At 39.1% G+C, this 16900-nt stretch overlaps 1 protein-coding gene across 2 annotated transcripts; it reads right to left on the reverse strand.

The window, feature by feature from the left end:
- Window positions 1-337: 337 nt before the first annotated feature.
- On the reverse strand, window positions 338-3233 carry LOC121971438 (phosphatidylinositol transfer protein 3-like). Of its 2 annotated transcripts, none has more exons than XM_042522703.1 (6): window positions 3084-3233; window positions 2868-2940; window positions 2613-2789; window positions 1413-1511; window positions 1089-1331; window positions 338-1020 (listed from the first exon to the last, which is right to left on the reverse strand). In XM_042522703.1, the coding sequence occupies exons 2-6, from the start codon at window positions 2937-2939 to the stop codon at window positions 712-714; spliced, it is 900 nt and encodes a 299-aa protein (XP_042378637.1). In that variant the 5' UTR covers window position 2940; window positions 3084-3233; the 3' UTR covers window positions 338-711. The 2 variants fall into 2 exon arrangements, with proteins under 2 accessions (XP_042378637.1, XP_042378636.1); XM_042522702.1 differs by having other exon boundaries at window positions 2868-2964.
- Window positions 3234-16900: the final 13667 nt, after the last annotated feature.

Genomic DNA, 16900 nt, shown 5'->3' on the forward strand with positions numbered 1-16900 from the left:
TTCTATGTTTCCTTTCCTTCTTATTTCCGCTGGTAACTTGTTTTTAATCGTAATTTTCGACAAACGCTATTCATCCCCCAGCGTCTTTCCGATCCTACACTACATTCTTGCTTTCATACTTTCTTAGCTCGACATCTATTTGACTTGAGCGTGAAAAGATCTACGCCAAGGACCTCTTCCCTAGTTCTCCCTCTAACGCTCCCGGATGCTTGGTCTGTGGTGTGTGCAGGGTCGTGGGTGTCATCGGTGATCATCCCCCCTCTTTTTCAATCGGACTGACCCCTCGATTGCGGATACATTCAAATCTTTACATATCATAGAAGAAGAAGAACAAAACTGCAACAAAAAGATTAAAACTTTGGCTTTTATCCGATACATTAAGCAAGTGTGCTTTCCATCAGAAATGAATTCCACAAACAAGAAAGATAAGGGTTCTTGTTTCTCAATTTGATGCCAAATTCTAACATCTAAAGTTTCAGAAGAAAATATAAACCCTAAACTTGCCATCCATTTGACAGCTCAATTTGATGCCAAATTCTGGTCCTGATACAGTTCAACTCTTTCAGTCGAATCAATGTTCATTACCTGCCCTATGAATTATAACAGCTGAACTTTCATTCGAATCAGTAATGCAGATTTTCTCATTTGAATCATCTCGAATCTGTTACACTTTAGCTAATGAACTACCTCATTCTTCTCATTTTCGTTTGATCACACTTCGTGAACAGGCTTTGAGGATTTGCTATCACTTGAGGAAGTTGAATTCAATGCGGGTGGTGATAAGGCTTCTGGAGTGGATGATTTGAGCATCGGAGCAACGGAAACATACTTCTTGTCGTCCTCTTTCATTAGTTCAGCATACTTGTTGAAATTGAATTCAACTTGATTATGACCGCCGAATGAAGTTTCTAGCTTATCAAAGTCGAATAGCTCCATCATGATCTTCTGGCTATTCGGGTCGTCAGAGTAAACAAATTTTACCTTCTTGTATGTTTTCTGGTCCAGAAAGGGCTTCACTATCTGCAAAATTAAAGCGAGATAAGTTGAAGATTTGATCACACCACCATGAGAAGCGAGATGGTCATTACCTTCCAAAAGGATTCAAAGATCTTTGGGGGATTATAGAGGATTCCTAGAGCAAGTCTTTCCGGGTAGTAGTCCTGCAACACATGAGCTGTTTCACGGGTCACCTTTACCGATATGCTTGCCATGGTCCAGCCATGGAAATCGATAAGCCAGACCATCTGTTCTTGATCAGCTGACAAATTTAAGATGGCATTCTCCATGCAGTATACCAGGTATCTGATCTGCCCTTTGCTCGAGCTAGTGTTCTGATCGATTTCCAATAGTGAAATCATCAATAACATCGAAAAATCACCACCATCGAGATTGAAACAAATAGTGTTTCAAACCTGAAACCCAGGTCTCATAACAAGAACAGTTCTTCCATACTTGTCAAGGTAATTGGCTCTGTATATCTTTCCAGTCTCAGCTTCTTGAGCAATATCTTCCTGCAAGATGATCGAAACAATGTATCAAGATATGATCTAAATGGCAACTAAATATGCATCATCTCACTCAACAGTTTTGGCGCAAATGCATATCGGCAATTTAGTGAATCACGTAGGCAGATTTCTCTAAACTCCAAAACATGTACCCAACTTTTATATTTTCCAAGACACGTAGTCATTTCCAATTATACCTCTGCTTCATGAGCAGTCGACTCTATATAGTAGTCGAGTTCACCCGATTCCTAAACTTACTGCTCGATTTATAATCAACAATCAATTACTCATAAATCATCAGTGGGCTGCTAAATTTTTTGTACTCCTATTATATGGTAGTATCAAAATATATCAAGTTATATTAATTTTAAAAATCCATATCTCTATCTAGGTTATGATATCTGTGTCCAAGAGCATGGTTGCATTCAGGATAATGTAAGGAATGCAATGAACTTAGTTTTAAGTGCTTCTGAGGTGTCTACGACCATCAACAAATTTTGATCAAAACTAGTTGATCACATTAGGAACATCAGAATCACTTCAAAGCAAGATCATTACACTTCTAGGAGTCTTTTGAGTGTAACCGTGCCCTCAAACTTGGATTGCACAACCTAAATTGAGAGATGTGAGATTTTAAAATATTTACAACCTTGAAACAATTTCACTCAATCTAGGCTGTGAAATCCAAGTCCGCGGACACTTTAGAAACACTTCAAACCAAGTTTGCATTCCTTGCATCATCTTGAGTGTAACTATATGTGCCCTTGGATATGGATTTCATAACCTAGATAGAGCTAAGGTTTTTTTTTTAAAAAATTTACACAATTTTGAGACATTTTGAGAGCTATATAATAGTCCTGCCACATAATTAGAGTATCGACTGATGAGTTATAGGCAGTCGTCTGTTGATCACAAATGGAGCAGAGTAGATTTAGGAATCGAGTGGTGAATTCAACTGTTATTTACCTAGCAGTTGAGGCATAATTGAAAATGGCTCCGTGTTTTGATAAATATGAAAGTTGAGTATTCATTTCGAGTATTTAGTATCGAAAAGTAAGTTAAAATCACTGACAAAGTGTATGAAGAGACAAGTAGGCAATGGCATACCCATCTAATTGCCTCTGGTTTGTATTCAAGCCTCCACTTGAGAGTTTCTTTCAGCAATTTGCTCGACTTTTCAACATCCCAGTTTCTGGCATGGAGATACCTCAACACCGAAGCATCCGAACAGAAACTCGGAAACCGATTTGCCAGCGGACCTAATCGTCTGCGCACTTCATCTATCTGAGCATTCAAACACATCTAATGAACTTTTATGTATATGATCATAATGAATCAATCGACTTCAGATTTGACTCTAACCTTTACTTGTTGCTCCTGATGAGACAGGGATTTCTCAACACTGCTGGCTTTAGATCTCCTAAGATTCATCATCCTAAATAAAGCAAGTTTCAACTATCTGGGATTCAACAAGCAAATTGTTCATGGTTTTTCAGATGAACACAAGAAGAGCATCAAGTAGCCAAAAAGTCGATGATGATGATGATGATGATGATGATGATGATGATCAAACCTTACCAGTTGTGATCTTGGAAGAGGTGTTACCCTGTGGAACCAGGAGAAGAATTAAACTGAAAAAAAAGGAAGGGAAGAGTAAGAAGGAAAGGGAAGAGGGGCGTGCCGGTGGGTTTGGTGGATAAGGGTGAGAATGCCATGCCATGCGTGTTTGACCAGCTGTTGGAATTAATAAATACAGGAAAGCATTAACAAGAGAAAAACTTAAATTTTCGCGATTTTTTTTTTTTTTTAAGTTAGTGGAAGTTTCAAATCGCGGAAATTATTTATTATAACGTAAAATCAAACTGCGCACACTAAATTTTTCCTCGAAATTCAACATGAATACACCGGACTGCCCTCAGGAAATCTTCAATAGTTTTACAAAAACTTATTTTCATGATCTCAATATACCACATTATACCATATCAACATTTTAAAAATCTATTAAAATATCTCTAATAATTAAAACTTTAAATAATTTTTATGTGTTTCATTTTATAATATATAATTACATGACTATATACATATTATTGGGACCGAAAAGTAGCTAAAGAGAGGGGGTGAATAGCTCTTCGCGTGCTCGTCGTCGGCGTTGCTCGTTTCTTCAGAGATATGCAGCGGAAATATAAGAAACAAAAGCATACAACGCTAACAAGGATGGTTTACTTGGTATCCACCTCACAAGAGGTGATTAGTTCAAGGATCCACACCTACTCACGCACCCTCCACTATGAATAACACTCCTTTATGGTAACTACCAAAGGCGGAGAAGCCCTACAACACTCTCAATACAAGAAGAAGAAAGGGAAATACAAGATAAGCAAAAGCTTACAAGATGTGCAATAAAAACCCTAACCCTAACTTCTTCTTCTTGCTTTTGATCCGCCTCTTGACTTGGGAAACCTCCAAGAACCTTCAAGAACAGGCGATCTGAGCTTGAGAGAAGTGTGGAGAAGTCGCTGTGTTGATCTGAGATGAAATCGTGAAGTACTTTTACAGCCATCGCACGCCTGCAACTCAAATACGACGCAACGGTCGGATCCCGATCGATTGGATTGCTCCCAATCGATCGGGGAGGCTTTGGATCGATCCACGGATCGATCCAGAGCGCCTCTGTGCTCTCTGGAATAGCATGGATCGATCAGTGGATCGATCCAGGGCTTATCGCGCATAAACAGCAGCTCCCAATCGATCCACTGATCGATTGGGACCTCTGGATCGATCCACCGATCGATCCAGAGGGGTTCTGTTCGCGGGGACTCACCGGATCAATCGGCCGATCGATCCAGATCTTCTGGATCGATCCACTGATCGATCCAGATCTGCTGGATCGATCCACTGATCGATCCAGATCTGCTGGATCAATCGGCTGATCAATCCAAATCTGCTGGATCAATCGGCTGATCAATCCAGATCTTGGTTTTTGCCCAAAACCAAGTTCAAAGCCCCCTAAACCAACATCTAGTCAACCATGACTTGTTGGTACATAAGACCTAGCATCCGGTCACCCTTGACCAGCTAGGATTCTCTCACCAAGTGTCTGGTCAATCCCTTTGACCCACTTGGACTTTTCTCTTCTTGCCAAGTATCCGGTCAATCCCTCTGACCTACTTGGACTTTTCTTCCTCGTGCCAAGTATTCGGTCAATCCCTTTGACCTACTTGGACTCTCACCAGATGTCTGGTCAACCTTGACCCCTCTGGATTTCTCCTGCTTGGCTTCACTCACCAGGACTTTCCCAATTGCCTAGCTTCACTCACTAGGACTTCCTTCTGCCTGGCTTCACTCACCAGGACTTCCTTCTGCCTGGCTTCACTCACCAGGACTTCCTTCTGCCTGGCTTCACTCACCAGGACTTTCACCTGGCTTCACTCACCAGGATTTCCTTACTGCCTAACATCCCAGTTAGGACTTCCCAGTCAAGTATCCGGTCAACCTTGACCTACTTGACTCTATTTCATCCAACCTGATCAGACCCTGATCAGAGGGGAATTGCACCAGACAATCTCCCCAAATGCACAACTGCATTGTCAAACATCGAAACTCAAACCAAGACTCAAGTTTGGTCAACCAGGTCATCCTTGACCTGAGGGATATTGTACCAACAATCTCCCCCTTTTTGATGTTTGATAATAACACATTTAAGTTAGGCTAATCCCATAGCCTCAACCTCCTTCATGCCACTAGGTAATGAAGACATAAGTTAAACCCTTCATTCTCCTCATAAGAGGGCAAACTCCCTCTAGGTAATGAAGTCCTAACTTAAACCCTTTATTCTCCCCCTATTAACACACATCAACAAATGCCCCATCTTTGGGCGCACATCAACAAATTCACTTGTTGAAAACTCTCCCCCTGAAGAGTTGCTCATCGTTGTTCACAACTTCACTCGTTGTGATCAACACGATAATGAAGGTCTCATACCCTTCATTATCCTTAACTCTACATTCTCCCCCAATGTAGGCAAATGTCCATCCTTAAGCATTATCCACTTGAAACCACTTGAACAATGAGGATATCCACTCCCCATTAAAGTCCAAACGCTCAACCTTGAGCATGTTCTTAACGGAAGGTTAACCACCTTCCAAGGTTCATGAAAAATAATTTTCATGTCTTTAAAGAGTCCCTCCCCCTAAAGACATGGTGGTAACTTCTGTCATTGCACCAACAATGACTTGGAATCCCTAAAACTTTAGGAAACCCAATTTTAGAAGTTTTGAGGTTCAAATATTCAAAATTTGAAACAAACCTTAACCTAAACTTCAACTTAGCCTTCCTTAACCAATCCATCCTTGTTTTCCACACGAAAACACCCTTTTTATGTATACAAATGTATTTTCAGGGGTTTGGAATGGTTACCTAGACTAAAATAGGTTCAAAGATGCTGAAATCAGACCTTCCCAGCCAAAATCAGCATCTTCGATCGATTGGAGTTGGGTTCCAATCGATTGAACCCTGCTGAATCGATCCACTGATCGATTCAGTCTTCTTAGATCGATCGGCTGATCGATCCAGCGAGCTTCTGCTCGCGAGAAATGCCTTCTCAATCGATCGGCTGATCGATTGAGGCACTCCAATCGATCCACGGATCGATTGAAGGCCTGAAATTGCTGAAATTCAATTTCAGCTAATTTCAGAAACCCCTAGAAAATTCTACAAAATTTCAAAAATCGTAAAAATTTGTGTAGACATTATTTAGGGTATAATTTATCATGAAAAAATAGTTTTCTATGAAAATACATCATATTTTCAAAGATTGACACAAACTTGAGAACTCGCAAAAAACTTTAGTGTTTTCTTTAAGTTTGTGTCTAACTATTCAATGGTGATTACTATCAAAAGATAGCCTTCACCAAGGTTTTCCAAAATTATTTTAAAAACATTTTCAAAACCAATATCCCACCATATTCCTTGGGCTTAATGCACATTACTTGTACATTAGCTTTCCCAATGATGGGGAAACACATAACTATATGTTTTGATGAACTTAAAACTCAAAAGAATGCACTAAATCAACATCTTGAGTTTTGTTCATCATCCTAACATCTCACTTGTATCTAATGTGCACTAAAACACATACAAGTCATCTTATTGGTCATTGTGAGATATAAAGTTTGGTTTTGCCCTAATCTAGGGATCATGCATATCTATCTACGCATTTTGTGGATATTGAACATCCACTTGTTGATAATGTCATTTGTCCTTGCTTTTAAAGAATTAAACATAATGCATGATAATGTTATGGCATACATCAAAATGAAATAGCTTTCAAAAGAAAAATTCCTATAATTACATAATGTATGTATGACATGACATGGTATTTTTGTATTTTTCATAATAAGTCATGAATGAAAAATATAAAACTAAATATGGTGTTATGGCATGTGATGGGCAAACATAACATGGCAAGGTTTAGCATAAAAAAAATTGCCTAGATTATCTATCTAAGTATCCTTAATCTTAGCTAACTTAAAAATTAAACCTAGATTGTTCAAAAGTGCTTCAAGAAAATGTCAAAACCTATATTGGCATTTCTAATTCTCTTGATTAACTTATGCCAATTGAAATCGAGCTTATTCCTCAAATGTTGGCATATTTCACAAGAGTACCATTTTAAATTAAGGCTTAGATTTACCTTAAATTACTAAGCAAATACCAAAATCCCAACTTGGTATTTCTTATGTCTTTCCTAAACAGTGTCATTTTAAAATAAGATCAAGACTTCTCAAATTTGGCACATTTTACTCTTTTCGAAGAGTAAACAATAATCCTTTTCATTTTCAAAGGTTAATAATAACCTTGAAAATGCTCCTTGAGTGTCAATTTCTTCAAAGTTGGGTTAACTACCCTTCTTCTTAGAGTTGACACTCTCTAACCCTTCTATGGGGTAGAGAAGATGCTCCTGGGAACCCAAAACCTATTGGTGCTCCTTGGATGCTCTAGGTATTTACTAGGGATAACTTCCCTAGATACCTTCCTAGTGACCTTGTTTGGCTTCTTAGAAGTGTTGGTCACTTTTTCTAAGTCAACTCTAGGGATAGCCTCCCTTGTGACCTTGTTAGTGACTTTCTTAGACTTCTTAGAAGTCTTAGTCACATTTGTTGTTGCAAAGATACTTCTAGGGATGACTTCCCTTGTATCCTTGACTTGACTTCTAGACTTAGGGTTGGTTCCATAGCTATATGGAACCCTATGGTAAGTAGATACATCCTTTTTGATTTTAGGTTTGTATCCCAAACCTCTATGGCCCTTGGATGACCCTTGTTGTCCTAAACCTAGATTTTGCTCATTTTGCCCTTTAAGGATATTTTCCATCCTTTTTAGGGTCTTTTCTAGTTTGTCAAGTCTTGACCTCAAAACTTGATTTTCTATCATTAAATCTTTAGATTTTGATTTTTCATTACACCCATGAGCATTTTTGTTTCTAGACTTATAACTATGATCCTTAGTGTGATTGCCTAGATTTTTATCTATCTTCCTAATCCTAGGTGTGGTAGTCTTAGCATGATAAGGTACATGATTTTCTTTAATTTTATCATGCCTCCTATTTTCATGGTAAATAGCATTAAAATGATATAAATTTGACCTAGTATGCTTTTTATCATTTTGCAAGGAAATAGACTCAATAAAAGATACCTTCTTTTTTACCTTGGAGGCTCCCCCTTGAGTTGAGCTTCCTCCATGAGCCTTGACCACCTTCTTCCCATTAGGGCATTGACTTCGGTAATGCCCCTTTTGATTGCAAGAGAAGCACACAATGTGCTCCTTGCTCTTCTTTGTTCCGGGGATGGTCTCCTTGGGCTTCTCCTTGCCCTTTAATGCCACTTGACCCTTCTTCTTGGCCAATTTAGGACATTTGCTCTTGTAATGCGCATGTTCCCTACATTCAAAGCATATAATATGATTTTTATTATTAATTGAAATGTTTATACCTTTTTGTGTAGGGATGACACTTTCTCCTTTGGATCCGGAGGTAGAAGCTTCCTCTTGATCCGAAGATGATATTCCTCCATTTGATTTTGCTTGACTTGTGGAGATGGAAGCTTCTTCATCCTCTTCTTCTCTTGACCCGGATGTGGAGGATTCTTCTTGCTCTTGTTCCGGTGTCAATGAAGATTGCTCCCCCTCAATCCTAGAGGTGGAGGCTTCACCTTCTTCTTCATCTTCATCCTCTTGTACATGAAACAAGGAATATACTCCTTCCTTGCTCTTTTGATTGCTCTCCTTTGAGGATGAAGCTTCTTGGACCTCCTCTTCGGAGGTTGAGCATCTCTCAACCTCGGAGTCCTCCTCTTCTTGGTTTTGATCCATTGAGTCACCCTCTTTGGATTCTCCTTGATTTGGTACAGTGGAGGGGATCTCATGAATCCTTGCCAATTTGCTCCAAAGCTCCTTGGCATCTTCAAACTCTCCAATTTGCCCCAGGATGTTGCTTGGCAATAAATTGACCAAAAGCTTGGTCACTTTGTCATTGACCTCACATCTTTGGATTTGGTCTTGGCTCCACTTGCTCCTCTTGAGTACTTTGCCCTTGGAATTTGTGGGAGCTTCAAAACCTTCCATGAGAGCAAACCATTGCTCTATCTCCACCATTAAGAAGTTTTCGATCCTTGATTTCCAAAGATCGAAGCTTGTAGATGTGTATGGTGGAGCCACCCTTGTGTCAAATCCAAGTCCATCTTGGAATTGCATCTTGAAGTTGAGCTTCTTGAATTCTTTGACTTTGGTGAATTTGCTCCAACTTCTTCACCCTCTAGCTTTGCTTGTTTTGTTTGCCCCTTCCGGCGATGATTCCGGTGAAGAGCGACCTTGCTCTGATACTACTTGTTGGGACCGAAAAGTAGCTAGAGGGGGGGTGAATAGCTCTTCGCGTGCTCGTCGTCGGCGTTGCTCGTTTCTTCAGAGATATGCAGCGGAAATATAAGAAACAAAAGCATACAACGCTAACAAGGATGGTTTACATGGTATCCACCTCACAAGAGGTGACTAGTCCAAGGATCTACACCTACTCACGCACCCTCTACTATGAATAACACTCCTTTATGGTAACTACCAAAGGCGGAGAAGCCCTACAACACTCTCAATACAAGAAGAAGAAAGGGAAATACAAGATAAGCAAAAGCTTACAAGATGTGCAATAAAAACCCTAACCCTAACTTCTTCTTCTTGCTTTTGATCCGCCTCTTGACTTGGGAAACCTCCAAGAACCTTCAAGAACTGGCGATCTGAGCTTGAGAGAAGTGTGGAGAAGTCGCTGTGTTGATCTGAGATGAAATCGTGAAGTACTTTTACAGCCATCGCACGCCTGCAACTCAAATATGACGCAACGGTCGGATCCCGATCGATTGGATTGCTCCCAATCGATCGGGGAGGCTTTGGATCGATCCACGGATCGATCCAGAGCACCTCTGTGCTCTCTGGAATAGCCTGGATCGATCGGTGGATCGATACAGGGCTTATCGCGCATAAACAGCAGCTCCCAATCGATCCACTGATCGATTGGGACCTCTGGATCGATCCACTGATCGATTGGGACCTCTGGATCAATCCACCGATCGATCCAGAGGGGTTCTGTTCGCGAGGACTCACCGGATCGATCGGCCGATCGATCCAGATCTTCTGGATCGATCCACTGATCGATCCAGATCTGCTGGATCGATCCACTGATCGATCCAGATATGCTGGATCAATCGGCTGATCAATCCAAATCTGCTGGATCAATCTGCTGATCAATCTAGATCTTGGTTTTTGCCCAAAACCAAGTCCAAAGCCCCCTAAACCAACATCTAGTCAACCATGACTTGTTAGTACATAAGACCTAGCATCCGGTCACCCTTGACCAGCTAGGATTCTCTCACCAAGTGTCTGGTCAATCCCTTTGACCCACTTGGACTTTTCTCTTCTTGCCAAGTATCCGGTCAATCCCTCTTACCTACTTGGACTTTTCTTCCTCGTGCCAAGTATCCGGTCAATCCCTTTGACCTACTTGGACTCTCACCAGATGTCTGGTCAACCTTGATCCCTCTCGATTTCTCCTGCCTGGCTTCACTCACCAGGACTTTCCCAATTGCTTAGCTTCACTCACTAGGACTTCCTTCTGCCTGGCTTCACTCACCAGGACTTCCTTCTGCCTGGCTTCACTCACCAGGACTTCCTTCTGCCTGGCTTCACTTACCAGGACTTTCACCTGACTTCACTCACCAGGATTTCCTTACTACCTAACATCCCAGTTAGGACTTCCCAGTCAAGTATCCGGTCAACCTTGACCTACTTGACTCTATTTCATCCAACTTGATCAGACCCTGATCAGAGGGGAATTGCACCAGACAATCTCCCCAAATACACAACTGCATTGTCAAAAATCGAAACGTCAACCAAGACTCAAGCTTGGTCAACCATGAGGGATATTGCACCAACACATATTGCATCAATTTCAATATAAAAAATAATTTTAAAATTTTACTATTACTCTTTAACAATAAACTTCAAATCTTATATCCATAATGATTAAAAAAATTTTATTTAATTTTTTTATTTTACAAATCTCTTTAAAAATCTGGTATTGAAATGCCCTTTAGATAGATATCTTTGCTTAATTCGCTTATTATATAAATTTAGAACAATTAGGCTTCTTTTGGAGCTTTAATTTGGAGAGAGAGTTTTTTTTATATTCACCTAAGTATTATTTTCATTAAAATTGTTCTATATTATCATAATTTTAATTAAAACTATTTTAATAATATTTGATTAATTTTAATTGAATTGAATCATTTTGATTAAATTGGAGTTGTTTCAATTAATATTTAAGGAGTTTCTATCAATTTTAAAATAATTTTGGTTATATATTTTTAGAATATTGGAGCAATTTTAGTCAAACTTAATAATTATGGGGGTTAGATTATGAAGGACTTGTATGGCACGTTCAGGTCGGGACAAGGAAAAAAAGGGAAAGGACTGGGCCTCAAGTTGATGGTGATTTTGACTAAAACAACGCTAATTAAAATAATTTTAAACAAAGTTGACTCAAACAATTCTAGTTAACCGTTTTATTTTATAATAATTTTAATCAAAATTACTACAACTGTCTAATAATATTTAATAAGTTTAATTAAAGTTAAATTACTTTTAAATTAAAATAAAATAATTTTAATTAATATTTAAATTGTTTTGATCAATTTTAGTTATAATTAATAATTTTGACTAAATTACTCTAATTATTTTAGAACAAGAGTAATATTAAAATATGATCGACCACGCCCGCCTCCTCGCCGTCGTCTGCGCCGGGTTCAAGTCCCTCGTCGACCGCGCCAACGCCGCCAGCCTCCTCATGGACATTCTCCCCTCGCGCGTAACTTCTTGGTTGCGCACAGCGTGCTGAAGGATCCGGTGGTGCGCTGCCTCCTGGAGCAGTGGCCGGAGCCAAACTGCTCCAGTCTGATTCCTGCACGTCGTGAACGAGGGACGTCGCAACGGTGCAGAAGCAACGTGGCGTCCGCGCCGCGCGTCGCCGGACGAAGAAAATCCGTCTTTCGAATCGATTTTTGGATATTTCTTTGTCTGCCTGAACGAACTTTCCTTTCCTCCGCTAGAATCTCTCGCATCAGTGGCACCGTAAGCTCGCAGCGAGCGATTTGCAGGTGTTACCGCGAGCTCGATCACAGTGGCCACGAGAGACCTCGTAGCCTCGAGCAAGGTCACTCGCAACCGTGAGTGAGGCCGCTCGCGGCCTCGATCGTTGCAGCCTCGATCGCGATGGCCGCAAGCGATTTTGATCGCAGCGGCCGCGAGCCGGCCGCTCGCGGACGTGAGTGACCTCACAGAGGCCGCGACTGACCTTGCTTCCGCCTCGCCTCGCTGCTGCTGATGCCATGAACTTCACTTCTTTCCTTATTTTTTAGAGATTTTTTGTCACCTTGAATTCCTCTACTTCTTCAATCCACCCATATCCATAGAGTAAACAGAGGATCAAGCCAAGTTTTTGCAACTATTCACCTAAATGATTGAAGACATTGGTCTAACCTCCAAAGCATTTGGAATAGATCATCAATTAAAAAGTAAGCTCATGCACTAGGGGAAGACTTAGTCAAGCTAAACCTGGACACCTAAATAAAAAAAAAAAAAAAAAAAAAAGTAAGAAGAAGTAAACTCATCCAATGTAATAAGAGCATTCATAATGCTCTAGTGTTATAACACTTATCACATCATCAAAAAGCATGAGGCCCACTACCACGTATTCATTATAACAACATCCTTCTTTCACTCACATCTCTTTTAACGTTAATACTCATTATTCATGGACCCCACCGTCAACTCACTCATTTTAACATTATACCATATTAAATAAATATGTTTTAAAATATTTAAATTATTATTATTTTTTAATAATGATTTTATGTTTAAAAATAAAATTTTATTATTTTTTCAAAAATAAAATTAATTTTTTAAAATATTTATTAAATAAAATAAATGTTTATGAGAAAACAAAATTACAATGTTAGGAAAACGAAATTATGAAGTTAGGAAAATGAAATTACAACTAAACACCTAAAATTATAAAGTTGGGAAAACGAAATTACAACTGAACACCTAAAATTATAAAGTTGGGAAAACGAAATTACAACTGAGCGACTAAAATTACAAAGCTGGTAAAATAAAATTTATTTTAAATATTAATTCATGGATTGTTGTTGTATTGCCCCCAGATATGCTCAACTAAGTCGGCGCGAAGTTGGTGATGAACTTGAGTGTCACATAGCTCAGAATTTGTTCGAAGATAATCCTGAAATCCTCGGTTTGAGCCATGGATAGGTTGTGCGAGTTCGTCACCTTCTTCGTTATACCAATTTGTCACGTTACCTCCCTCATCCTCAACAATCATATTATGCAAAATAATGCATGCTAACATGATTTGTTTTAACCTTTTCCTATACCAATACCGAGCTGAACCTCTGACAATCGCCCATCAAGATTGGAGCACCCCAAATGCCCGTTCAACATCTTTTCTTGCAGACTCTTATCTTTCCTTAAACAACTTCCTCTTGGGATCCTCCGGACAAGGAAAAGCCTTAACAAAAGTAGTCCACTCGGGATATATTCCATCTGTTAGATAATAGCCCTTCGTATATGTAATGTCGTTCACCGTGAAATTAATCTCCGGCATATTTCCTTGCAAGACGTTGTTGAATATGGGAGATTCATATAACACGTTAATATCGTTACGTGAACCGGCGACCCGAAAAAATGCATGTCATATCCACAAGTCATGAGACGCGACCGCTTCAAGTACGATTGTTGGTGACCCATTCCCCCTTGTAAATTGACCTTTCTAAGCAATTGGACAATTTTTCTATTTCCAGTGCATACAATCAAGACTACCTAACATGCCAGGAAAACCATGTCTCTCATCATGCATTTGTAGAAGACGTTGAACATCATCAGCATTTGGCCTTCTCAAGTACCTATCACCAAATATTTCAACAACGTATTCGCAGAACTTGAAAAGGCACCTGATGGCAGTTGATTCACCCATACATAGGTACTCGTCAAGATGATCGGCGGGGACTCCATAAGCCAGTTGACGAATCGCAGCGGTGCATTTTTGTAGTGGTGACAACCCTTTTCTTCGTACAGCATCATCCCTTTGTTGAAAAAATGCTGAATGATTCTCTAATGCATTCACTATGCGGAGGAATAACTCTCTTCGCATTCTAAATCGTCTTCGAAATATTTCATCGTGATATACCGGGGTTATAGAGAAATAATCATTGACGAGTCTCTCATGCCCGGCTTCACGATTTCTTTGGACGAATCTTCTTCTGCGCGTGTCCCTCCTCTGATATGCTTCCATAAGTTGTTGGTGTTGTTGAAGAACCGATAACATCAGTTCTTCACCCGGATCATAAGCTTGCTCATCGATTTCAACATGAACTTTGTCTTCGCTTGTCGAGCTGGAACTTGAGCTAGAGTTGCCTGTAGAATGAGACATTTTTGGAGGAAACATATTTTAGTATATGTGTTTGAGAAATGGTATGATAGTCTATATATATTGTTTTTCTCATACAACGATTTTTTTAAACTAGCCGTTAAAAAGTAACCGTTTTATTAAAATTTATAAATTAAATAGCCGTTGTTTTTTTTTAATTAGCCGTTGGCTTTTTTAATTAAATATCTGTTGTCTTTTTCTAATTTTAAAATTTATAAATTTAAAATAAAAAATAAAAAATATATATAGCATGGGGGTGGGCCAAGGCTGGCCCACCCCTATGCAGCTTGAACGCGTTCAGATCATTGAACGCGTTCAAGCGTTTAATCTTAACGCGGCGTTCTGTAACGTCACGTTAAAGTTACAGTGATGTTATAACACCGCTTTAACGAGGCGTTGCGGATGGCCTAAGTAGCCAAAACAACAATGAAGATCATGATACATCATTAGATCTTTGACTAGTCTAAGGCAAGAATGTTTCGCTTTCTGGTCATTTTGATACCATCGATCTAGTACTTCTCGGTATTTACAGTGTCGAATCGATCGTCTCAGGCCAACAGTACAGAAAGTTGGATGCCAGCGAAAAGTTTAAATCAAATATCAGTGAAAACCAGGGGATGTCTCTAATGATGAAGTCGAAGAGAGTAACTCTTGTTGCTACCTCGTGAGTCTTGAGACAATTTGGAACGAGGTAGTTTTGGTAGGATATATGGAGGAATATTTCAATCATCTACCACAAAAGTTTGTTTGAGAGTACTGCAATTCAAGCACCAACGCATCTACCCTATCTTTTGTGCATTTCAACTTCTTTCCTACAGGGTTGTGCAATACTTTTGTGATCTGCAACACCATAATTGTACTCTGCTAGCCAAATCTATTAATTAGGACAACTGTAATAATTGGGAGAATAAAAACTAACTCCACATCTGACACAAGATTTGCAAAATGTTCAGATATTGGGATCCCGACAAAGCTCAAGTATCTGCACCATGAACGAACGATTCAAAACACAGGAGCACAATACAGAAAAAGCAATCAGACGAAATCAGTGACAGCCATTAATATATCGTCGCTAATTAATAATGAGATTAATTTTTTTCGCTGTTTAGTAATGAAATATAATATTGCATCGCTAGGGCCTTTACATTTAGTCATCGGAATCGCTAAACCACATTTTTATGATTGATTAACGACAAGGGACTAATATACTGTCCAACACTATTAGCGATGGATTAATTTAAATCTCTCACTAATAGAGATAGATTAATTAAGCGTTCGTCGTTGATAGATTAATTGATTTCTGTTGCTAGTCCTTAGTATTTTAGCCGATGGAAAATATCATTTTTCGATGGATTAGCAACGGATAATCCGTCGCTATTAGTAACGGATTAATATATTTTCCGTCTCTATTAGTGACGGATTAGTTTATTTCTTCCCTGCTCCAGCGATTCGAGTACTCCGGTAATCTCTCCTCCCTCTTCTGGCTTCTCCTCCTCCCACCTTCGGCTTCCCCACTAAAAAAAAACTAATATTTAGCGACGAATTATTTTGTCGCTAACATATCCATTTTCGTCGCTAACATATATTTGCGACGATAACTTTTCGTCGCTAGAATCGTCGTTATAAGCTTGTCGTAAACATTTATTAGTGACGAATATTTTATGTTTCGTCGCTAATATGTTAGCGACGTGATGAACCCGTCGCCGAACCATGTTGATTCGTCGCCAAAATGTTAGCAACGAATTAATATAATTTGTCCCTAACGTAATTGTTTGCGACGAAATATATTTAATTTGTCGCCAACACGTTAGCGACGATTTTTCTGATTCGCCGCTAACCGATCAAATTTCGCCGCAATATGTTTAATACACTTGACTGGTTAGCGACGAATCTGTATGAAATCGTCGCTAACGTGTAATATTAGCGACGAATTCCTATAGATTCGTCGCTAACATGCAATATTAGCGACGAAATAATATCTATATTCGCCGCTAATAATACATGTTAGCAACGAATTTCCACAAATTCGTCGCTAACCCTCGTTTTTTTATAAAGTTTTTTTTTATTTTCAATCATATCCTGTATACAAATTTACAAACTCATACAATCATCACAACTCTAACAACAATATTCACAACAATTACAACTATAACAATAATATTCACAAACTTATACAAGTACTAGCTCTAACAACAAATTCACAAATAAACTCACAAACAACTCATTCTTCTTCAAAGTATAGGTTCACAACTCTAGTGACATTTACAAACAAGAGATGCAAGTACTCAACATCAAAATCTAACAACAAGTAACATAACATATAAAGTACACAACAAGTAATAAGTTCAAAACATCA

The sequence above is a fragment of the Zingiber officinale genome, chromosome 4A (assembly GCF_018446385.1).
Source record: "Zingiber officinale cultivar Zhangliang chromosome 4A, Zo_v1.1, whole genome shotgun sequence".
NCBI classification, from domain to species: domain Eukaryota; kingdom Viridiplantae; phylum Streptophyta; class Magnoliopsida; order Zingiberales; family Zingiberaceae; genus Zingiber; species Zingiber officinale.

What these genes read in the sequence shown, in the direction of transcription:
- LOC121971438 (XM_042522703.1), bottom strand. Translation starts at nt 2,939, where the DNA reads ATGATGAATCTTAGGAGATCTAAAGCCAGCAGTGTTGAGAAATCCCTG. An exon ending in AACCAGAGGCAATTAGATGG is followed by an intron (nt 1,512 to 2,612) that starts GTATGCCATTGC and finishes ATCATCTTGCAG; the next exon opens with GAAGATATTGCTCAAGAAGC. An exon ending in TTATGAGACCTGGGTTTCAG is followed by an intron (nt 1,332 to 1,412) that starts GTTTGAAACACT and finishes GAAATCGATCAG; the next exon opens with AACACTAGCTCGAGCAAAGG.